The sequence below is a fragment of the Pan paniscus genome, chromosome 22 (genome assembly GCF_029289425.2).
Source record: "Pan paniscus chromosome 22, NHGRI_mPanPan1-v2.0_pri, whole genome shotgun sequence".
Lineage (NCBI taxonomy): Eukaryota > Metazoa > Chordata > Mammalia > Primates > Hominidae > Pan > Pan paniscus.
Genome location: NC_073271.2, coordinates 38,057,618 through 38,082,147, shown reverse-complemented (window position 1 = coordinate 38,082,147; position 24,530 = coordinate 38,057,618). Strand labels below are relative to the sequence as shown.

General features: G+C 44.1%; 1 protein-coding gene across 13 annotated transcripts; it reads left to right on the top strand.

Moving 5' to 3' along the window:
* ZBTB21 (zinc finger and BTB domain containing 21) lies at positions 1–24,530 on the top strand. 13 transcript variants are annotated; one of them, XM_055105187.2, is made up of 5 exons: positions 999–1,171; positions 8,440–8,504; positions 8,838–9,051; positions 17,258–18,873; positions 19,477–24,530. In XM_055105187.2, the coding sequence occupies exons 4-5, from the start codon at positions 17,271–17,273 to the stop codon at positions 20,469–20,471; spliced, it is 2,598 nt and encodes an 865-aa protein (XP_054961162.2). In that variant the 5' UTR covers positions 999–1,171; positions 8,440–8,504; positions 8,838–9,051; positions 17,258–17,270; the 3' UTR covers positions 20,472–24,530. The 13 variants fall into 13 exon arrangements, with proteins under 13 accessions (XP_008975842.3, XP_008975841.3, XP_054961162.2 ...); XM_003823895.4 differs by lacking the exon at positions 8,838–9,051; XM_057300936.2 differs by having other exon boundaries at positions 8,898–9,051; positions 17,258–24,530.

Sequence of the window (24,530 nt, the reverse complement as noted above, 5' to 3'; positions counted from 1 at the left end):
TTTGAGTGTCTGCGGGAGAACCGTCCCTGCAGGAGGCCCCCTCCACCTGCGACCCGGGCTGGGAGAACACGCGGAGGGCTCCCTTGAGCGGTCTCCGCCAGCGAGGCTTTCCTCCCGGTCGGTGTTGACAGTGTGGCATTTCTGTTATCTAATTTCTGGTTTTGACTGAAAGCGAAGTGAGTTTTCTCATCAGTGGAGTTGTAATATTTCTGCCAAAAAAAAAGATCACAGCCCTCCGATGAGCGGGGCACTATGCAAAGTCTCCGGCTGCCTGCGGGCCGCTGTGGACGCCCCGGCGGGGGTCAGGACCGACCCCCATCTGCGCGGCGAACGAGCCCGGACGCCCTGGCCGCGGCCGCCGGGTCCCCGCCCAGGGGCCAGGTGGCCAGGTTGCGTCGGGAGGAGGAAATGGAAGCGCTCTGAGCGACTATCCGCAGGAGCCGCCTCCCGCGGGCTTTCCTCGCGGGCCGGGAGCGTCTGCCGCCGACCCGAGGACCGCAGGGCCCCGCTCGCCGCCCGCGCCCGTCAGAAAGCCGCGCGTCGCTCCCGTCGCTGTCGGGGTCGTCGGCTCGGGGAGTCGCCCGCCGTCCACCGGTGAACGGCAGCGCGTCCTCCCCTCCGAGGGACTAAGCGGTCGCGCCACGCATCCCGCCGCGCCGGAAGCGGGGACTACTGGCGGCCCAGCTGGGCAGGACCGCGGCCGAATGACCCGGGGCGACCCCGCAGCAAGGGCGCCTCCGGCAGGCGGCAAAGTCCCCTGAGAATCGGCGCGCTCCTCGCCGCGACGGACTCCACCCCGCCGGGGCGCTCAGCCTCCTCGCCGTGGCCCCCAGCCCGGCCGCCTCCCCTAACGGCCGCCGCAGGCTCCCCTCATGGACCGAAAGCGCGGGCTTGCAGCGCGGCAGCGTCCGTTCGGCGCGCGGCTCCGGGCAGGCCCGCCCTCCCCCGTCCCCCTGCGCCGCGAGCCCCCCCCCCGCCCCGCCCTCCGGCGCCCGGCGCCCAATCAGAGTGCCGCGCACGTGACGAGCGATGCCTGCGATGACCTCATCCCTGGTGTGGGATGACGTCAAATTCAAGATGGATGGAATCACAGCGGCAGAGGCGGCTGCGGCGCGCGCGAGCCGAGTGTGAGCGGAAAGGGGCCCGGCGTCTGCCTCGAGACTGAAGACCGGTGAGTAACTGTCACGCCCCTAGCTCTAGGAGAACTGCGGGGCCCCTTGGGAGGCTACAGCCTCCCCGCAAAACGCGGCCTTTCCTGACGTAACTCTGAGGTGATTTCTCTCCTCTTTTTTCTCTACCAGCGGGTTGCGGGCTCCGAGCGCTTCTGCGCGTGCGCGGGACCTGGGCGCTCACCGAGCATGTCCCGGGTTCCCACGTAGCCGATTGTACCTTCACACTGCGCACGCTCCCTGCCAGCACTTGGCCTCGCCCTCGCGAATGCGCATGCTCCATTCCCTCACGGGCTTCACTCCTCACCCTGGCCGAGCTGCCCGTGGGGTAGGGGACACGCCTGGCCCAGGCGCGCGCCCCTCGCGCGGAGCGGTTGAAACGCCTCGTGGAGAAGGGCGCGTTCTCCTGTTCCGGGCAGGGGTTGGGGGCCGGCGGCCCGGGCCGCGGGGTGTGCGCGGAAGCTGGCCGGCGGCCTTGGGGACCCCGCACCTGCCGCGACCCGCCGCTCCCTTCACGGTCCGGGACCTAGCCCCGCCGCCCCGTCCTCGGCCCGGTGGCCGGAGCGTGACCGCTCGGTGCCCGCTGGACGCTCCCTCCCCGCCCCCGGCCCCTCCCGCGGACGCCTGGACCTCACAGCGCGTTTTTTTTCCTCCAGAGCCCCCGCAGACCTTGTCTGGGACTTCCCGGCGGTCCCGCAGAGCATAGCACCCTCCGCTGGCCAGGAGCTCTGCTGCTCGGCCGGCGACCGTCTCCCCGCTTGGAGGAGCCCCCTTCCCCCCGTCCGAGGTCTGCGGCGGGAGGGGCAGGGAGTCAAGACGCCACCCGTGCCGGCCTTAGAGACTCTCGCGGCGGCCCCGCCACATCTCTTCCCGGCTTTTCGGGAACACGCCCCGTAGTCCATCCTCAGCGGCTCCTGCTTTTCCATCCTAGCACGCCGCTGGGGGCTCGCACTCTGCCCCCGGGTGCTATGCGGTCCCAGCCACGAGGGCTCTACGGTTCAGGAGAATTCCGCAAGAGCGCGCGTTCGGAGGCGGGGTGTTTTTAGACAGGTGCCCCGGTGGGATTGCCTGACCGAGAGGACGGGGAAAGTTAGACTTCACACGGCCTGGGGTTTTTCCTTTCGTGCAAGCGCTCACAGCCCTGGCACCGAGCCTCCGAGGGCACGCGTGTAGTACAAAATAGTCCAGCGATTGTTCACACGATGACCCTGAGTCCTCAATTAAGCAGCTTACATTATGGTCCTCATACCTTGTTTAAGAAGACAAGAAAGTGGGTTAATCCATTTTAGAAAGATTTCTCATGGAAAATTATCTTTTAAAGCTTTCCTCGTGTACTTGGAGTAAATGATGATCTCTAAGGACTAGTAGTCATTAAGTTTAAATTTAAGCACCCCTAAATATTGATGTTAAAAAGAAAGTCAAAATTTGAAGTGCTGGTTTACTTAAAAGTAACTTTTTGTTTATTTTTCCTTTTTAACACTATTTATTGAAAGTATAATGTGCTTCATTCTGTTGAAATAGAAGTTGAAGAAGATATAACCCCTGCCCTCGAGGAACTTACACTGTTGAATATTAGATGTGTACACTCTGAAGGAAAAATTGTAAATAACAAAATTGGGGTTAAGTTATTAAGAAGGTCTCTCGATGGAAATGAGATAATTAAAGGGACAATTTTTTCTTTTCTTTTCTTTTTTTCTTTTTTTTCTTTTTTTTTTTTTTTTGACAGAGTTTCACTCTTGTTGCCCCAGGCTGGAGTACAATGGCGTGATCTTGGCTCACTGCAACCTCCGCCTCCCTGGTTCAAGCGATTCTCCTGCCTCAGCCTCCTGAGTAGCCGGGATTACAGGCGTCCGCCACATCGCCCAGCTAATTTTTTTTTTTTTTTTTTTTTTGTAGAGACGGGGTTTCATCCTGTTGACCAGGATGGCCTTGAGATCTCCTGACCTCGTGATCCACCCCACTTGGCCTCCCAAAGTGCTGGGATTACAGGCATGAGCCACTGCGCCCAGCCGAAGGGACAGTTTTAGTTGTCCGCAAAGCCAATGGAAGTAGAGAGAGCAGATTATAAGCTATTTAAGAGCTAGGTTTGACCAGGTCACAGTGATAGGCTATAAGGGAAAGAGAAGAAATTTTAGGGGCTGGCAACACACCAAAGTAAATCGGGAATATGTGAGGACAAACAGATGTGGGAGCAGGGACGAGAGGTGTGGAGTTTAAGTACCATGCTGGACCTGAGGATATACTGTGATGGAACCGTTCAGTAGGTACCTGAGAGGCTGGAGCCTCAAGAGTCTAAACAGAGATACGGATTTGGGAATCATCGTCCAGTAGTGATTAAAGTCACAAGGTCTAATAGAAAAAGCAAAGAATACTGCCACGTGTTGGGGCTCTGTAACGGATGCTGGAGAAATAAAGGTGAGCCAGTCCAGGTCTTGAGCCTCAAGTTTGATGATTTCTCTCTTTGCCCTGTACCTAGCTTGCCAGGCCTTGTGCTGGGCATCAGGGATACGTGCATGCAAACAAGGGTTCTTTCTTTAGGGAGTCCCTTGGGGGAGACACATGTAAAAGAAGATCAATTGAAGAAGTTGTGGTGTTATTACAGAGAGATGAAGTATTGTGGTAGTTTAGATGACTGAGCTGCTGGCTAGGGGCAAATTACAAAAGCTTTGTAGAGTCGGTGACATTTCAACTGGATCTTTCGAAAGAAGTTAGCCAAGTAAAGGAGAGGGAAGAGAGAGATTTTGGGTGGCAGAGGCTGGATATGCAAGTTTGTAGAGTAGATGGTAAGTAGTGTCCAATAAGGGTGGAGAGATGAATTGTAACCAGAGTATGAAAAGTCTTGTATGCCAGTCTGTAGTTTGGATTTTCTTTAGGAACAGAAAAATCAGTACAGTACTCCAAAGCAGGGCAGTGATGTAATACGCTTTACTTCAGCAAAACAACTAACAGCCATAATTTTCACTCGTGCATTTAATTGAAGTGAAGAGTACAGAAAAGTCAAATCTTTATTGTTGTGGAAGATAACATGTTGAGCATTGATAATGCCAAAAGATATTAAATAGATTATCAGTCTTTAAATAGCTTTCAGTCCTCTTGGGGAGACACAAATGACTAACAATAAAGGCAGTGAATAAACATGTAAATGGTGCTGAAGTTGAGGTATTTGCACGTTATAAGATGAAGTAGTCAAGGAAGGTATATTCATTTGCTTGGGCTGCTATAACAAAGTACTGCAGACTGGATGACTCAACAGATTTCTTTTCCCACAGTTCTGGAAGCTAGAAGTCCAAGAACAAGGTGTCAGCAGGGTTGGCTTCTTCTGAGGCTTCTCTTTAGCTTATAGATGGCATCTTCTTGTCCCTACTTGGTCCTTCCTCTGTTCGTGTCTCTGTGCTAATCTTCCTCTCCTGTAAGAACACCAGTTACATCAGTTTAGGGGTCACCCTAAAGGCCTCATTTTAACTTAATTACCTCTTAGAGACCATGTCTGCAAGTATGATTACATTCTCCAGGTACTGGAGGTTAAGTCTTTATCATATAAATTTGGGAGGGAAGAGTGGGGACACAATTCAACCCATAATGGAAGATTTTATGGAGTAGCTGGAACTTGACGTGAGCTTTGAAAGGTGATTAATATTCTGAGTAGTGTGCTGAGGAGGGGTTTAGGTGAGTTCTAGGACTTTCCAGATTGGGGAGTGGAAGAAGTCAGATGTGCAGGTTAGGTCTTAGAGACAGAGTATCTGGAGCAGAAAGGGATCACTAGGGAATAACTAAGGGAAAGAAAAAAAAAATTTTTTTTTTTTTGAGACGGAGTTTCGCTCTGGCTCAGCTGTCACCCAGTGGTGACTGGAGTGTAGTGGCACGATCTCAGCTCACTGCATCCTTCACCTCCCAGGTTCAAGCGATTCTCCTGCCTCAGCCTCTCGAGTAGCTGGGATTACAGGCGCCCGTCACCACACCCAGCTAATTTTCGTATTTTTAGTAGAGGCAGGGTATTACCATGTTGCCCAGGCTGGTCTCGAACTCCTGACCTCAGGTGATCCACCCGCCTTGGCTTCCCAAAGTGCTGGGATTACAGGCATGAGCCACCACACCTGGCTAAGAAAATTTTAAAAGTCGTTTGAAACCAGATTTTATAGAGCCCTTTAGTCATTGTTTTAAAAATTTTAGCCTAATGGAGAACAATTGTTTTTATTATTTTATTTTTAAACAGGATCACAGCTGGTTCTCTTCATTCAGATCTTAGGTCTCAGCTGAAATATTCCATCAAGGTATTTTCTGACCATCCTCTCTAGGCACTGCATCCAGCGATGTAGCACCTTATTTATTTCCACCATAACTTTTAGCAGAATCTGAGGTTGTCTTTTTTATTTGTTTCCTTAGCATCTGATTTATCTCACTAGAAAGTGGGGGTCTTGTCTGTTTGGTGCACCCCTATATTTCAGATAAATCTAACCATGCCTTGTACAGAATTGGAATTCAGTAAATAAGTTGAATTAATAATAGGAATATTTAACGTGTATGTTGGGTGAGCGATCAAAGCTTTGTTCTAAGAAGCTCAGTCTAGAAGCTGTATTAGGATGGGTTTGGAAGGCATGACAGGAACAGTGAATACCACGTGGAAATATATTAGGGTTCTTTAATAACAAGAACAGAAACTGTCTGGCTTGAATGGAAAAAGTAGTTTATTGTAAAGATACAGGGTTGCTCTTGGACTTAAAAGAAAAGCTAAAAAACTGGGCCAGGAAGAAGGACAAAAACCAAGCTAACTCCAGGAATCTATGTAGCAGGCACTAGCAAGGTTGCATTTTCAGGCCTCCGTTGAGATAAGTCAGCTTCATTTATTTATTGCCTTTGTCATTCTTCTCAGGATTCATATTCCAAGGACAAAGTTTCTGATTGGTTTGGCTTTGGTTGTATGGTTAGCCCAGAGGTAGGGGAGAGGAGCACATCAGGCTGTAGCACACAGTGGGACAAGAGCAGTTCTTCTATAGCAAAATCATGGGGCTGTTAACAGGAGGTGGAATGGCTGTGTAGTGGCTGGAAGAAAACAGCAAAGGCTGTGACCAGAGTCTGCTCTGCTAAGGTGCAAAGGAGCTTGAACTATGTTGGAGTAGGATCATTCTCCTGAATGTGGCCAAGAACAACCATCAAACCAAAATCAAACCCCCTTGTTAGAGACTGAAAGTGTGGTGAAATGGAATACAAGATAGTAACATGACTCCTCTTGAAGGATTGGATAAGCTAGTCTAGGTTTGAAATCTGAGGATATTTGCGTTGTCACCAAGTGAGTGATGATAAGACCAAAACTCAGAGGCAACTTCCTATCACCATCGAATAGTAAAATCCAATGGTAGGTGTTACGGCTAAATCCTGAAATGAGGGTTTGGGGATAAGCAGTCTGTGTGTGTGTGTTTATGTTCCAAAGTCAAATGTAGATGCTTTGTTTTTTTAACTAGGTATTTGCCTTGTGTTACATGCATTCCCTCTTTTTTCTAGTATCATGGTTAGGACTATAGAAGCAATCCCCAACATTCCAAAGGACCCATGTTCCCAGAGTTGAAATCTAGGTTGATGCTGGATGTAAAGAGCCATTTTCCTGTAGAACTGGTAGTAGCAGTTTTGTGGCTAGTCTGGGAGCCAACTTAATTTATAGTGTACCTTAGCTATGACACTAGTCCAAGTAGGTGAGATTATTTTGATCCCTTTCCATCTCTGTTTCTCACCCTCTCACTCACCCCCTGGTACCCTTCTGAGTGCCAAGTCGCTCTGCTTTCCTCTGCTTCTCACTAGAATGCTCTATATTCGAAATTGCCTACCTTCCCTCTCCCTCAAAAATCTTAATTCCATACAACTGATTTAACACTCTATTAAGAGGAAAGTATTTGCATTGAATTAATTTATGTTAAGATATGAGGCCGGGCGCTGTGGCTCATATCTTACAGGTGGCTGGCCTGTAATCCCAGCACTTTGGGAGACCGAGGTGGGCAGATCGCCTGAGGTCAGGAGTTTGAGACCGGCCTGACCAATAGGGTGAAACCCCATTTCTACTAAAAATACAAAAATTAGCCAGTCCTGGTGGCTGGCGCCTGTAGTCCCAGCTACTCAGGAGGCTGAGACAGGAGAATTGCTTGAACCCAGGAGGTGGAGGTTGCAGTGAGCCAAGATCATGCCACTGCACTCCAGCCTGGGTGACAGAGTGAGACTCTTCAAAAAAAAAAAAAAAAGATGTGAGATATGAGTCCCCCACCCCCTTAGCATTTATTACCTGAGGAATTTGAAGTGATGGTATGAAATAATCTTCTGGAATCCAGTTCTGAAGGGTTTTGTAGCCATTCCAGGGAATTGGAAGTTGAGGCCAGGGCAAGCCCTTGGAAGGTTTTAAGCCCCAGCAAGGCCAGATGAGCATTTCTGAAAAGCGTCTATAGTAGAAATGTAAAGAATGGAACCTTTAGTATTACAGGTTGACTATCCCTTATCTGAAATGCTTGGGACCAGAAGTGTTTCAGATTTCAGATTGTTTGGGATTTTGAAATATTCTCATTATACCCAGTGGTTCAGCGTCCCTAATCCAAAAGTCCAAAATGCTCTAATGAGCCTTTCTTTTGTGCATCATGTCGTTGCTCAGAAAGTAGTTTTGGGTTTTTGGACTAGAGATATTCAGCTTGTATTATAATTGTCAAAGGAGTGATGAGTCCCAAGCCTTCCTTAGGACTATTCACTCATAGTTAATAGTCAATAGTTCCCACTATTCACTCATCTACCCTCCTACACCCTGGCCAAATTAATTGCTTCCGGGAATCAGTATTCCCGTAGCATTCTTCACATCATTTGTTAATTATTGTCTGTCCTACCATGGAAATGTGAGCTACAGGAGAACAAGAAGCAGGCCAGTTACTCATCTCCCCATCACCAGCACCTCTTGTGATGTGTGGTGGGTAGCAGGCCCACACAAGCATCTGTGAGGGGAAGTGGAGAAGGAAGGAAGATGTGCATGTGCCACATGGGAAGCGCTGAACGTACTGGGGCTTTCAAACATGTTGCCTCTTCTGTCCTTCATAAAAATCCTATGTGGTGGGTAGTGTTAGCCATGTTTAACAGGTAAGGAAACTAGGCAGAAAGGTTGAGTCATCTTTAGAAGGTTCCATGCCTAATAGGTGGCGGAGCCAGGATTTGAGACAAATAGACTGATTCGAAAGGCTTTTCCACGGAACTGTAAGGTCTTCTGTGAATTGTTAACCATAAAGATTCTCTCATTTTGAAATTTCAGAAGACATGAAGTAGAAACAATCCAGGAAGGCTTTGGGAAGCTATTTGTGTGCGAGGATCAAAGTGGTAAGCAAGCCGGCCCTATTTCAGAAACTGGTTTTCCTGGGGGGTTTTCCTCTTAGTTTTTTCTGTTGCTCGTAAATAGACCTTTTCTCCAAATTTCACCCACTGGTCTTTTACGAGCTCCAAGGTTTTTCCACCATGACTGAAGTGGCAGAAGTTCTGCCGTGATGAGTCAGGTGGAGATGAGCCGTGGAAAGGAGGGGCGTAGACGGTGGTGGCAGCAGTGCGTGTTTATGTGTAAGATGCACTGCTTCTGTAAGTCGGAGGCCCTGATTACTCATAATGAAAACCTGCATGGAAATTTGGAGTGATGTGCCAGCAAACTTATCGGTCTAGATCTGAAAAATACACTGAGGAGAAAGTACACCCGGCAACAAAGCTCGCCTTATCTGACAGCAGAAGAGCAGAGAAATCAAAAGTTTTTGAGGATTCGGTCTACACAGCCACCAGCCACAAACAGTCTTGCTGGATTATCTCGTGATCGTCAGCAGTTGTGATTTTCCCCCTTTTTACTTACATTCTTGATGGATGGAGCATTTTATATTTTTAGGTAATTGTTAAACTCAAATATACTGACTGTCATTAAAACACAAAAATTCAATATGTTAATTGTCTGTCTGCAGCCAGACTAGGAAAGGGTACATTGTTTTCAAAACTTAATAATTGAATTAAAATGTAAAAAAAGCAAGGGCCTTAATGTGAAGGTGAGGGATCTGCATCTCCTAGCTATCCCTGTCTCCTCTCTAGACATCTAGAGTCTCTAGATCCTGGGGTACTGGGGAGAATGGACAATGTTGCTTTCCTGTGCAAGATCCTCAGATGACATATTTTAGCCCCCAGGGCGCTCATGCCTCCATCTTCCTCCAGCCTCATGGGCATTTCCTCCCCTATGTGTACCTTTACCTTTCACCAGGCAAAGCCACCTGTGGTTCCCTTGGATTCCTCCTGCTCTGTCTTGTCTCTGTAGTGTTGCATGTACTGCAGCCCAGCCAGCTGATGTGAATCCTGCCCTGCTACTTATTATCTGTCTGACATTGAGCATGTTACTTAACCCTCTGTGCCTCGGTTTTCTCATCTGTAGAATGGAGATAATAATAGTACCTAACTCCTAGGGTTGATGTCAATATTGAGTTAATACATTAAAAGTGTTTTCTTTTGTGTGTGTGGCAGAATAAGCACCCAAATTATAGCTGTTATTGAGTACCTAGTTACTGTTCTACTGAAAGGAATGGAAAATAAATACTCGTCCCTCGAAATGTCCTTCATCCTTCCTATCTCTTCCCAGCATTCCCTATAAAACTTTCTTCGTAGAACGCCCTTCCTGGCCTCCATCTCACCTGGCTCTGATGCCTGTCATCTATACTGCGTCTCTACCTCTGTAAACATCCTGTCTGCTGCTCAGCATACTGGACTAGGCTGATGAATTGACCTGTCCTCTTCCTGCACAAGACCTTAAGCTCCATGAGGCAGGGCCATACTTGTTAAATTGATATCTTCCATGTCTAGAAGGGTTCTAGCACACACTGGACAGATGCTAGCCATAAGTCTATAACTGTCTGGGTGACCTTAGGCAAATGACTTGACCTCTCAATGCCTCAGTTTTCTCATTTGTTTGTAAAAAGGATTGATGACACTGTCTAGTTCAGAAGATGATACGAGAATTGGAAGAGGAAACTAGAGGCAGTGTCGTGTAGGGGTTAAGAGCTTAGCCTCTGGATCCAAGCCAGCTGATGTGAATCCTGCTCTGCTACTTATGTCTATGACGTTGAGCATGTTACTTGACCGTCTGTGCCTCAGTTTTCTCATCTGTAAAATGGGGATAATAATAGTACCTACCTCCTATGGTTGATGTAAATATTGAGTTAATACATAAAAATAACTTTTTTATTTTTGTGTATGTGACAGAATAAACACCCAAATTTTAGCTGTTATTAAGTACCTAGTTACTGTTCTACTGAATGGAATGGAAAATAAATACTCTATAAAGTTATTCTGCACTTGTGTATCAGGAATTTGGACATCTCGAGGCACTTTTCAGGCAGGTGTGATGGCTCTAAATGGAGGTTATAGGAAAGTTAAGTTTTAAATCCCCAATAATTTTCAGGGACAGTGAGTATTTCTCTTACAACTTAACTTTGAATGACTTTATTATTGTCCCCTAGTCCATAGATGTTTTCATCCAAAGAAGATAGAGGTCTGTGATCCAAGAAATTTGAAGCCGTGACTTAGAGCAGAAATAGGGATCATGATACTTTGAATAATGCATAAAGAAGGAAACCTTTCTAAACAAAAGAGACACAAATGTTGCTTTTTTGGCAACGGGATGCATACGGTCTGTGGAATACCATTTGCTTCAGGTCCAGGGATGTAGAAAACTCCCCTTGGTTTAGTCTTCACACTAAAGGGCCAGGACAAGCCCTTGGAAGGGAGGTTTTAGTGTGAAGTGGTTAGCCTTTACCTGTGCTTCGAGTTCTGTTTGTGTCTTAGTTTGGATTCCCCCAAAAGTAGACCCCAAGACAAGGATTCAGAGGTAGACGTTTATTTGGGAACTGATCCCAGGAAGCACAAGAAAGGAAGTAGGGACAGTAAGGCAGAGATGGAGGCTCATAAAGGGTACATTGATGAACAGGTTGCTGCTCACATGTAGGATATCAAAACTGAATTCTTTAAAAAATCTGAACTCCTGGTTTTTCTGTCAAACCCCATCTCTCCTAAGGATGCCCTTCCAGTTATTTTGGCAGAATACTTAACTCCACACCTTCTGTTTTCTCCTGCAGTCTGTCCACTAGAAATTCTAATGACTCTGCCTTTACCTCCATTGCTACCACCCTGGTCCCAGCCACCATCCTCTCTCATCTGGGTCATTACAGTGGACTGCAAGCTGGCCCGCAGCTTCCCCCCTAACCTACCCTCTGTTGTCTAATCTCAACAACAGAGCCAGAGCAATCCTTTGGAAATGTAATTCAGGTCTTTGTCATTCCTCTGCTCAGAATCTTCAATGGCTGTCCATTTCATCCATAGTAAAAAATAAAGTTCTTCTGGAGGTCTCCCAGCCCTAGACGGTCTTACTTCTTATTGCCTCTCAGATGTCATCTTACATGGTTCCCAGCACACACTGCTCCATCCCTCCTGTTGCCTTAGCTTCTCCCTTTGTTGTGATGTTCTTCCTCCATTTATCTCCATGGCTCATCCCTCGCCTCCTTCACACCTTCTTTGATCCCATTTTGATGAATGAATGACATGAGAAGTTTCTGGTATAGTTTGTAGTGTAGGTTCCTGTACAGTTAGGTGCTATATAAATGGTAGCGACTATTATTATCTTATTTAATTCCCACAATAGCATTATGTGGTAGCTGCTAGTATTATCCTTATTTTATGGCGAGGTAAACTGAGGCTCAAAGAGGTTGGTTAGCCTAGAACAGTGGCTCTCAAAATATTTTGACTGACCCACAGGAAGGAATACATTTTACATCTCAATCCAGTCCATGCTTGCTTATGTGGGTATGTACATATATATAATAGAAACAAAAGTTTCTCAAGCTCATAATTAGCCTTATGACATTTGATGCATTCTGATATTTTCTACTCTGTCCTAGTCATTTATTTTTTAATTGCTAGTTTTAAACCACCAAGTTGAGTTTAAGAACCCCTTTTGACAAAGACTATCCAAGCCTTTAAATCTGTACCTTTAACTCTGTGTTACAGCTTTTCCCTGTGGCAACATCTGAACTAGCTTTGCCAAAAATTATTAGTGCTAAAAACTCCTCAGTACCCAGCTGAGTCAATACGTGTAACATTATAAGCTTATGTCTTTTTCTGCTGATCTCTGTAAAAGATGGTAAGGGTTTCTTCATACAAATAGATGTAAAGAAAGTATAGTAGGATTAAAGAAAATTTAAATGACTAAGAGAAGAAAAAGGAAGGGAAATTATCAAGTAGTCACAAATAGAATAATTTAAAAAAAAATAGAGGAATTAAAATTTACCATTTACTTTGAAAGGATGGTAGGCGGGAGTGGACAGAAACTTGGTACAGTCTGACCAAAGTAGTTGTTTGTGGACAGGCTAAAGGCATCATCTCTAGAAGCAAAGTCCTGTGTCTCAGTCGGTTAAATTGAGTCGCATCTTATCAGGGAGTCAGAAGGAATTGTATACCGTGTGTGGCCACTCCCAGGTTGACAGCCTAGGAGACTCTGGGCTCTTCCTGAAGAGCCTGGCGGCTGGGGTAACCAGCAAAGGCCAGAAGAGAACCTACAAATGTGCTGGGGTCAAGTTTGGTTCATCTACAGTTTGCCCGCTAGAGAAAGATAAAACCGTCACAGATAGTTACTTGGGATTCATGTAATCTTAAAAATAAATGTCTTAACAATATTTGAAAGAAAATATGGCATTATAAAATGAAAGGGATGAGCCAGCTGTGGTGGCTCACACCTGTAATCCCAGCACTTTGGGAGGCCGAGGCAGGCAGATCACGTGAGGTCAGGAGTTCGGGACCAGTCTGGCTAATATGGTGAAACCCCAACTATACTAAAAATACAAAAATTAGCTGGGCGTGGTGGTGCATGCCTGTAATCCCAGCTACTCAGGAGGCTGAGGTAGGAGAATCGTTTGAACCCAGGAGGCAGAGGTTGCAGGGAGCCAAGACTGAGTCATTGCACTCCAGCCTGGGCAACAGAGCGAGACCCTGTCTAGAAGAAAAAAAAAAAAATGAAAAGGATGAGGTGTTAGAGGAACAGAAGCCTAAATAGAGGGTCAAATACACAGAGTCAGGCATTGTCTCTGCATGAAATGGCTTTGTCTGCATCGAGAGTATGGTGGGGTTAATCTGCCCACTTTCTTTGATACTGAATTAGATGCCTATTAATCCTGCAATTTCTGAAAGTTAAGTGCACATTTGTTGAGTTTTCTTTAGATGAACTCTTTGCAACAACCCTGCAAGAGGAGGGCACAGTTGTCATTCCTAACTCAGGTGAGGGACCTGCCACACCGAGAGGCTAACAGAAACACCCAAGGACAATCAGCCAGCCTGCAAGGAACTGGCATCTCAACCCAAGTGTCTGGCACCAGAGCTTGCACTCTACCACTAGGCCTCCTCTTCTCATGTTTAGATTTGAAGAGCATTTCAGTGAAATATCAGTTTAAACTCTTTAATTAAATTTAGAACTAGGCTAAAGTTTCCTTTGTGCTATTGTTGAAAATGTGATTTGGTAAGAAAATAGTATTCATGAGATTGCAAGGCAAATAGCATAAGAAAGAAAACAAACTTCTTTTATTCTTCAACACTTCTAATCTTTTTTTTTGTTTTTTTTTGAGACAACGTCTTGCTCTGTCAACCAGGCTGGAGTGCAGTGGCGCAATCTTGGCTCACTACAACCTCCACTTCCCAGGCTTAAGTGATTGTCATGCTTCAGCCTCCTGAGTAGCTGGGATTACAGGCGCATGCCACCACCCTCGGCTAATTTTTGTATTTTTAGTAGAGATGGAATTTCACCATGTTGGCCAGGCTTGTCTCGAACTCCTGACCTCAAGTGACCTGCCCGCTTTGGCCTCCCAAAGTGCTGGGATTACAAGCGTGAGCCACCGTGCCTGGCGTAAACACTTTCATTAGTAATTAGCAAATAATTTTTTGCTTTCCAAATTCTTTTCTATTTTTAAAGGTCTCTTGGCCAGGCTCAGTGGTTCATGCCTGTAATCCCAACACTTGGGGAGGCTGAAGCAGGAGGATCTCTTGAGCCCACGAGTTGGAGACCAGCCTGAGCAACATAGTGAGGCCCCATTTCTAAAAAAATAAAATAAAAAAAATTACCCAGGTGTAATTAGTCCATTTTCACAATGCTAATAAAGACATACCTGAGACTGGGTAACTAACAAAGAAAAAGAGGTTTAGTGGACTCACAGGTCCATGTGACTGGGGAGGCTGTGTAATTATGGCAGAAGGCAAGGAGTGCAGGGCACATCTCACATGGTGGCAGGGAAGAGAGAACTTGTGCAGGGGAACTCCTCGTTATGAAACCATCAGCTCTCCTGAGATTTATTCACTATCACAAGAAGAGCATAAGAAAGACCTGCCCCCATGATTCAGTTACTTCCCACTGGGTGCCTCCCAGATGTGGGGAATTGTGAGAGCTACAATTCAAAATGAGATTTTGCTGGGGACACAGCCAAACTATCATTCCACCCTGGGCCCCTCCCAAGTCTCATGTCTTCACATTTCAAAACCAATCATGCATTCCCAACAGTCCCCCAAAGTCTTAACTAATTTCAGCATTAACTCAAAAGTCCACAGACCAAAGTCTCATCTGAGACAAAGCAAATCCCTTCCGCCTATGAGCCTGCAAAGTCAAAAACAAGTTAGTTACTTCCCAGATACAGTGGGGGTACAGGCATTGGGTAACTACAGCCATTCCAAATGGGAGAAATTGGCCAAAACAAAGAGGCTTACAGGCCCCGTGCAAGTCCAGAATCCAGCAGGACAGTCAAATCTCAAAGCTCCAAAATGATCTCCCTTGACTCTATGTCTCACATCCAGGTCAAGCTGATATAAGAGGTGGGCTCCCATGGTCTTAGGCAGCTCTGCCCCTGTGGCTTTGCAGGGTATAGCCCCCACTCCTGGCTGCTTTTATGGGCTGGCATTGAGTGTCTGTGAGTTTTGCAGGCACACAGTGCCAGCTGTCGATGTATCTACCATTCTGGAGTCTGGAAGATGGTAGTCCTCTTCTCACATCTCCACTAGGCAGTGCCCCAGTGGGGACTCTATGTGGGGGCTTCAACCCCACATTTCCCTTCTGCATTGCCCTAGCAGAAGTTTCTCCATGGGGCCCTGCCCCTCATGGAGGGGACACAGCCCTGCAGCAGACTTCTTCCTGGACATACAGGTGTTCTCATACATCCTCTGAAATCTAGGTGGAGGTTCCCAAACCTCAGTTCTTCTGCACACCTGCAGGCTTAACACCACATGGAAGCCGCCAAGGCTTGGAGCTTGCACCATCTGAAGCCATGGCCCAAGCTGTACCTTGGCCCCTTTCAGCCATGGCTAGAGCACCTGGGACACAGGGCACCAAGTTCCTAGGCTGCACACAGAAAGGGGGCCCTGGGCCTGGCCCACGAAACCATTTTTTCCTCCTAGACCTCTGGGCCTGTGATGGAAGGGGCTGCTGCAAAGGTCTGACATGTCCTGGAGACATTTTCCCCATTGTCTGGGTGACTAACATTCGGCTCCTCCTTACTTAGGCAAATTCCTGCAGCCAGTTTGAATTTCTTCTCAGAAAATGGGATTTTCTTTTCTATCGCACTGTCAGGCAGCAACTTCTCCAAGCTTTTATTCTCTACTTCCCTTATAAAACTTAATGCCTCTAACAGCACCTGAGTCACCTCTTGAATGCTTTGCTGCCTAGAAATTCCTTCTGCCAGATACCCTAAATCATCTCTCTCAAGTTGAAAGTTCCATAGATCTCTAGGGCAGGGGCAACATGCCACCAGTCTCTTTGCTAAAACATAATGAGTCACCTTTGCTTCAGTTCCCAACAAGTTCCTCATCTCCATCTGAGACCACCTCAGCCTGGATTTCATTGTCCATATCATTATCGGCATTATGGTCAAAGCCATTCAGCAAGTCTCTAGGGAGTTCCAAAGTTTCCCACATTTTCCTGTCTTCTTCTGAGTCCTCTAAACTGTTCCAGCCTCTGCCTGTTACCCAGTTCCAAAGTCGCTTCCACATTTTCGGGTATCTTTTCAGCAGTGCCCCACTCTACTGGTATCAATTTACTGTATTAGTCCATTTTCACACTTCTAATAAAGACATACCCAAGACTGGGTAACTTACAAGAAAAAGCGGTTCAGTGGACTCACAGTTCCACGTGGTTGGGGAGGCCTTTTAATCATGGTGGAAGGCAAGGAGGAGCAAGTCACATCTCACATGGCAGCAGGGAAGAGAGAACTTGTGTAGGGGAACTCCTCTTTATAAAATCATCAGATCTCATGAGGCTTACTATCATGAGAAGAGCACGAGAAAGACCCACCCCCATGATTCAGTTACCTCCCACTGGGTCCCTCCCACGACATGTGGGAATTGTGGGAGTTACAATTCAAGAGGAGATTTGGGTGGGGACACCACCAAACCGCATCACCTGGCAAGGTGGCATGTGCTTGTGGTCCCAGCTACTCAGGAGGCTGAGTGGGAGGATTGCTTGAGCCCAGGAGATTGAGGCTGCAGTGAGCCATCATGGTGCCACTGCACTCCAGCCTGGGTGACAGAGAGATACCCTGTCTCAAAATAAAAAACAAGGGTCTCACAAGACCTGCTTTGCAACCAATTGTTAACAGTTCACATTATGTTTAAGTATATGTAGTAATAAAGCTGATTTTCTTTCAGAATTATAGACTTCAGGGGTTTTGATAATTCGTACTTGTTTTGTGAATTGGTAAGGAATAGTGCCAAGCATCAAATGGATAAGGACCCTAAATAATAAACCTTTATTTTCAAATATTGCTTCCATATCCACCTGCCAAGTTCTGGCAGCCTTTTTGATGATATACAAATGCCTATATTATAGTTCCTGCAATTCTTCTATTTTAATGAGGACCTACTTAAACCACGAGACTTATTTTACATTTATTGTTCATTCATAGAGCTTCTGTCAGCCTACGGTCTGCTAAATATTGGTACCTATGCAAAGACAGCTGATGTTCCCTGCTCTTGAGGAGCCGGGGGAACTTTTCACTGCAATATCTGTAGTAATTTTACATTTTGTCTTTTAGATAAACTCAAGCCATGGAGGGATTACTGCATTACATCAACCCTGCACACGCCATTTCTCTCCTAAGTGCCCTGAATGAGGAGCGTCTCAAAGGACAGCTGTGTGATGTGCTGCTGATTGTTGGAGACCAAAAGTTCCGAGCTCATAAAAACGTCTTGGCTGCCAGCAGCGAATACTTTCAGAGTTTATTCACAAATAAGGATAATGAGTCACAAACTGTATTTCAGCTTGACTTCTGTGAGCCAGATGCTTTTGATAATGTTTTAAACTACATTTATTCTTCCTCTCTATTTGTTGAGAAGAGCAGCCTTGCTGCTGTGCAAGAACTTGGCTATAGTCTTGGGATTTCCTTTCTGACTAACATCGTTTCTAAAACACCTCAAGCCCCCTTTCCAACGTGTCCTAATAGAAAAAAAGTGTTTGTAGAAGATGATGAAAACAGTTCTCAAAAGAGAAGTGTCATTGTTTGTCAAAGTAGAAACGAAGCGCAAGGAAAAACTGTTAGTCAAAATCAACCCGATGTAAGCCATACTTCCCGGCCCTCTCCTAGCATTGCAGTCAAGGCCAATACCAATAAGCCACATGTCCCAAAACCAATCGAACCACTTCATAATTTATCATTAACTGAAAAGAGTTGGCCGAAAGATAGTTCTGTGGTATATGCAAAGTCTCTTGAGCATTCTGGATCTTTGGATGATCCTAATAGAATCAGTTTGGTGAAAAGAAATGCAGTGTTGCCTTCAAAGCCTCTGCAAGACAGAGAAGCTATGGATGATAAACCAGGTGTGAGTGGTCAGCTTCCAAAAGGAAAAGCTCTAGAGCTGGCTTTGAAGAGACCACGGCCACCTGTTTTGTCTGTTTGTAGCTCATCAGAGACTCCCTATCTATTAAAAGAAACTAACAAAGGAAATGGTCAAGGTGAAGATAGAAACTTGTTGTACTATTCAAAGTTAGGCTTAGTGATCCCATCCAGTGGATCTGGTTCTGGAAACCAAAGCATTGACAGGAGTGGCCCACTTGTTAAGAGTCTCCTCAGACGGTCATTGTCGATGGATAGCCAGGTTCCTGTCTATTCACCTTCCATAGATTTGAAATCTTCCCAGGGATCATCTTCGGTGTCCAGTGATGCACCAGGGAATGTGTTGTGTGCTTTATCTCAGAAGTCATCTTTAAAAGATTGTAGTGAAAAAACAGCCCTAGATGACAGGCCTCAAGTGCTACAACCGCATCGCCTCAGGTCCTTTAGTGCTTCTCAGTCAACAGACAGGGAGGGAGCTTCCCCTGTGACTGAGGTGCGCATAAAGACTGAGCCCAGCAGCCCGCTGTCGGACCCCTCGGACATCATCCGCGTCACTGTGGGAGATGCGGCAGCAACAGCAGCTGCCTCATCTTCGTCGGTCACAAGAGACCTGTCTCTGAAAACAGAAGATGACCAAAAAGACATGAGCAGACTCCCAGCAAAAAGGAGGTTCCAAGCGGACCGAAGATTGCCGTTTAAGAAGTTAAAGGTGAATGAGCACGGGTCTCCTGTGTCAGAAGATAATTTTGAGGAAGGCTCAAGCCCTACTCTCCTTGATGCAGATTTTCCAGATTCTGATTTGAATAAAGACGAATTTGGTGAGTTGGAGGGGACGAGACCAAACAAAAAATTTAAATGCAAACATTGCCTTAAGATCTTTAGATCAACAGCAGGTCTTCACCGTCATGTTAACATGTACCATAACCCAGAAAAGCCCTACGCTTGTGACATCTGTCACAAGAGGTTTCACACCAACTTCAAAGTGTGGACACACTGTCAGACCCAACACGGCATAGTGAAGAACCCATCACCAGCCTCTAGTTCACATGCTGTTTTGGATGAAAAATTCCAAAGAAAGCTGATTGACATAGTGAGAGAGAGAGAAATTAAGAAGGCCCTGATCATTAAGTTAAGGCGCGGCAAGCCTGGTTTTCAGGGACAGAGTAGCTCCCAAGCACAGCAAGTCATCAAGAGGAACTTGAGATCTCGAGCCAAAGGAGCTTACATTTGTACTTACTGCGGAAAAGCGTACCGCTTTCTCTCTCAATTTAAGCAGCATATAAAAATGCATCCAGGAGAAAAACCCCTTGGAGTAAATAAAGTTGCTAAACCAAAAGAGCATGCTCCTCTTGCAAGTCCAGTAGAAAACAAGGAGGTTTACCAGTGCCGCCTCTGTAATGCTAAGCTCTCTTCTCTCCTAGAGCAAGGAAGCCACGAGCGGCTGTGCCGGAACGCGGCCGTCTGCCCTTACTGCAGCCTCAGGTTTTTCTCGCCCGAGCTGAAGCAAGAACACGAGAGCAAGTGTGAGTATAAGAAGCTGACCTGCCTCGAGTGCATGCGCACCTTCAAGTCCTCTTTCAGCATCTGGCGGCACCAGGTTGAAGTCCATAATCAGAACAACATGGCACCCACCGAAAACCTTTCTTTGCCCGTTTTGGACCACAATGGTGATGTGACTGGTTCTTCAAGGCCCCAATCCCAGGCTGAGCCCAACAAAGTAAACCACATCGTCACCACAAAAGACGACAACGTGTTCAGTGATTCTTCAGAACAAGTTAACTTCGACTCGGAAGATTCCTCTTGTCTTCCCGAAGACCTTAGTCTTTCCAAGCAACTGAAAATCCAAGTCAAAGAGGAGCCTGTGGAGGAGGCTGAAGAAGAGGCACCCGAGGCCAGCACAGCCCCCAAAGAAGCGGGTCCTAGCAAAGAAGCCAGCCTGTGGCCCTGCGAGAAGTGTGGGAAGATGTTCACGGTGCATAAGCAGCTGGAGCGTCACCAGGAGCTTCTGTGCTCTGTGAAACCATTTATTTGTCACGTGTGCAACAAAGCTTTTCGCACTAATTTTCGACTCTGGAGTCACTTCCAATCGCACATGTCTCAGGCTTCAGAGGAATCGGCACATAAGGAATCTGAGGTGTGCCCTGTTCCCACAAACTCTCCCTCTCCACCACCTCTGCCACCGCCACCACCACTGCCCAAGATCCAGCCTCTGGAGCCTGACAGCCCCACAGGCCTGTCCGAAAACCCAACTCCAGCCACAGAAAAACTGTTTGTGCCCCAAGAATCAGACACCCTTTTTTACCATGCCCCACCCCTTTCAGCAATCACATTTAAAAGACAGTTTATGTGTAAACTTTGCCACAGGACATTCAAGACTGCATTTAGTCTTTGGAGTCACGAACAAACACACAATTGAAAGACCAACACTTTTTACCTATGGGAGGCAGTCCCCAGATTTCAACCTGAATTGTGAAATGTGTCATAAGAAACAAAATATTTTTTAAACAAGAATAATAAAGGTTGGAGATTGTTACGCTTGAAATTAAGTTTGAGACAAATTGATAATTACTTAGTAATGTCCTTAACTTTAGAAATACAGCTTTTAAAATATTGTGGTTCTGGACCTTACAAGAACAAGATGGTTTGATTTCATTAATGTTGAAATTGGATTAGTCTTGATTGTGTGCATGGTTCTTCATTCCATGGTGTCAGTATAATCATTTAATTGAGGTTTTTGGTTTTTTATTGATTAGTGGAATACTGTCGAAGTATTCCTTCTTTTGATTATTTTAGACACTTGAGTTCTAGTTAAATCTTAACCATGTTCTTAAGTCCAAAATAGGAAGAAGTGGAGTAGTTTGCAGTATTGATTTATATCTTAGACTACTTTAGCAATAAAAGATAAATCTCAACTTTAATAAGTTATCCTGACACTTGATAAAAATAAATATTTGGTATTTTGTGGTCATGTAAAACTTTTTGTATGAAAATTGTGAGAAATTTAAATCAGCAGTAGTAACACTTAGATTTTTATAAACTAACAAAAACTTGCTCTCAGTCAATATAATAAATGATAGTTAAACTCTAAGGAAGACCTGGGAAATGAAAACAATTTATGGAAGTCCCCTACAGTCAGTTTATAAGGGCTTCAGTAGTGATAGACATTGTTATAAAAACTTGTACCATGTTACATGTACACTGCACCACAGTCTAAATTCAGACCAGCATTTGAAGGACTGCACATATTTCATTTCCTCTGATTTATGCTGTCACAAATTGAAAATCTGAGTGTAGTTAGGACAAAAAACAAAGCTAACCATATGGCACTAATTTTGATCTTAACATTAGTGTAACAAATAAGGTCGGGACATATATTTAAATAGATCCCAGACACTCAAGAATTAGCACAGCTGATGTAAAATTCTAAATTACCATTTACTTCCAGATAGAGCAGAGGAGAAACACCTCACTGCAGTTTCAACATGCTTTCCAAGAACAATATATATGACATATACATTTTCCTGCCTCTTGTGACAATTTCTGTTAGAATTTGTTGGGGGTCTGATGGTTAAAATCATGGGCAAGGCCATTCTCTACATCATTGCTTAATATTTCAAAAATAGGTATTAGAGCACTATCAGTGGTCCAAAATTAGTTTTAGCTACTTATTTTGGTCCATGGGTTTTGGGCTTTTCAAAGAATACTATGTATAATTTGTAATTGAAAGCCTTTCAGTAGGATATCCAAAGTTCAATGTGTTTCAAAAGGGAAAATTTTTACTTGTGGGGGTGGGAGTTAGATGTATTAAAAAAACGAAACTACAAAATCCTTTTAAGAAAGTAATACCAATTTAGACTCTAGTTTGTGTTACAAGGTATTCTTTCAAATTTTTTTTAAAAGCCAACTACTGTCATTAAGAAATAATTTTAGATTTGTGCTCTAGCAGAAAATAACTCTGTACCCATCAATCTTATTGCCAACATTCCATACCAGTGGTAGGAAAGATATTCTCATTTTTTTTATTGAACCAGACATTTTTATAAAATACTGATTGACTTTGTACATTATGGATATTATGTATTAAATTTTGCCTTGTATTCTTTCACTTGAAAAAACTCCAAAATTCCACAATATTTTAGTAGTTAACTTCGTATTCTTTCTTAAATTTGATGGAGAAGGGAAAATAAATTGCAGTTATTGATTCTTGCCATCTTTGTTTTCTTAAAGAAATCTATGCATTTTAAGGATAAAACTAAAGCATATGGCTTTACATGAAACATCAGGATGGATTATTGTACATTGAATTCATTCCGCGTATAATGTGGTATTTCTTACTCTGACCATCTTGGTAGCTGTCACTTCAAAAGAAGACAGTTTCCCTGAGTAATCATCACCTACATGGCCATTAGAGTATCTATCGGTGATAATTCCTTGATACAGAGTATCTTGGCATTATAAATTCAGTGTCCCAGGACTTAAACCTTTATGCTACATTTTCGAAGATTTTTTAAAAATAATATTGTTAATCAGTAAAAAAAAAAATATTTTTGATCTAAACATAGGTTCTGCATATCTGTTAGATTTTAAAAATGACTGGTGTTTTGTCTTCACATTTTTGTCTAAGCAAGGAATATAAGATTTCAAATAAAATTTTGAACCAAAAACATTTATAATGCCGTTCTGGTTTTTCTATTACTTTTTATACTGTACTTTAAAAGCATTAGGCTGAAAGAGTTTATTTTGGTGGTCAAAAAAAATATGCTTCCACTCGTAACTATTTTAAATGTTAAGAAGTAAAATAATGAAAGATATGTTAATTACTTTATTCAGTAAAGTTTTTTAAGAATGTTTATCTCAGCCAGTAGGCAAATACTTGGTGTAAAACAAGTTGGTCTTAAATTGTTGCAACTCATTAGCTAGTGAAGATATTCATGTAAATATCTTTTAAGATTGTAATTAATTTTGAAAATGTAGAAAGCTCTTTATTCCATGTAAGTATGCAGGATGCCTGCTTTTTTATGCAGTTGTGGAAAGAATGTAAAATGTTTTAATATATTCTTTGTTAATCTGAGAACTTGATATTGAATCGTTTTCTTTATGTGGGAGAAGGAAGGAGTAACATAAAACATGTTTTTATCACTCAAAGTAAGCAATGGAGGTAACAAATATTGTGCATTTTAACAGTAATATTTGAAGATTTGTAGAATATTCACCTTTAAAACTAGTTAGTATGCATTTATAATTTTACCAGAATATACAACTAACAATTCAACAGTGATGTTCTTTGCATTTGTGGGGAGATGTGTGATGTTCTTGGTTTTCTGGTTTGGAATGGAACGTTTATAGCCTTGCCTGTAAAAATGTGCCCCAGCACTTAATTAGTGACCGTTTCAATCCATATGTAGTCCCATTGGTGCTAATGAGAGTAGCTGCTGTGAAACAGGAATAAAATGTGTCTGTTCACGGAGGTGCGGTGTGGATGCACCTACAAGGCCAACTCTCTGATCAGGGTGAGGGAGAGATGGAAGAATTAACAGATCTAAAGTTGGCCTTTGTTGTCTCAAATTGGGTTTGTACACACATGCATGCATGTGTGTATACAACTGTAATCTGGAACTTCAGGAAGTAAAATTATTTGAAGTTTCTTAGTAAAAAGTAATTAGGTATAATTCCAAATAGATTTCTGTATAAATTGTATCTAACTGGATTACAAGTCAGTTTGACAATTTACGATGTCTCAGTGATGTTTCTGCAATAATTGTGAAATGCATTATTGATTTAAATAATGCTAATACGTACTCTTTAAAAGTGTTCTTTAACACTGACTACTAAACTTTAAGTTTTAAAAAATAGGTTTTCATTTATGGCTTTTTGTGGTTTTAGCACTTTAAGAAGTTTAATTTTTTGTAATTTTTAATATGCTCTTTCAGTGGATCTCAGCGGGTACTCCAGCTTGTGGCATTCCCATGTGACTGGGGAGAAGACAAAATTGGTGTTTAGATTCTGGAGGAGAAAAAATGAGTTACAATGTCAGGTGTTTTTAAAAATTCCTTTTAGAGACAGTCTTTTGGGAACCAAAGTATTTTACTGTAAATCTTTAAAATAACAGAATTCAGTGCTCTTTCATTTGTTAATGCTGTCCAGATTTTTCACACAGTTATACTCAGTTAATACTAGTTTTCAGAACATTAGTCCAAGGCTATTTCAAGTTTTCCATTGAATATATGCTTATGGTTAAAAGAAAAACGAATGGTTTTATAATTCTGTGTATTTTGTCATATGCCTTAGCAGAGTAAGTCATTTTTCCATTTTACTTAGGAATAAGCTTTTTCGAACTGAAAATTCATGGTAAAATAGGATTTCTATCTAATGTTAATCCATTGCTTATTTGTATTCAATTTCATTGTCTACAGTTTGCTTAAATGTTGACTAAGAATGATTGGAGTCAATAAATTTGTACTGTATTTTGCTTCGA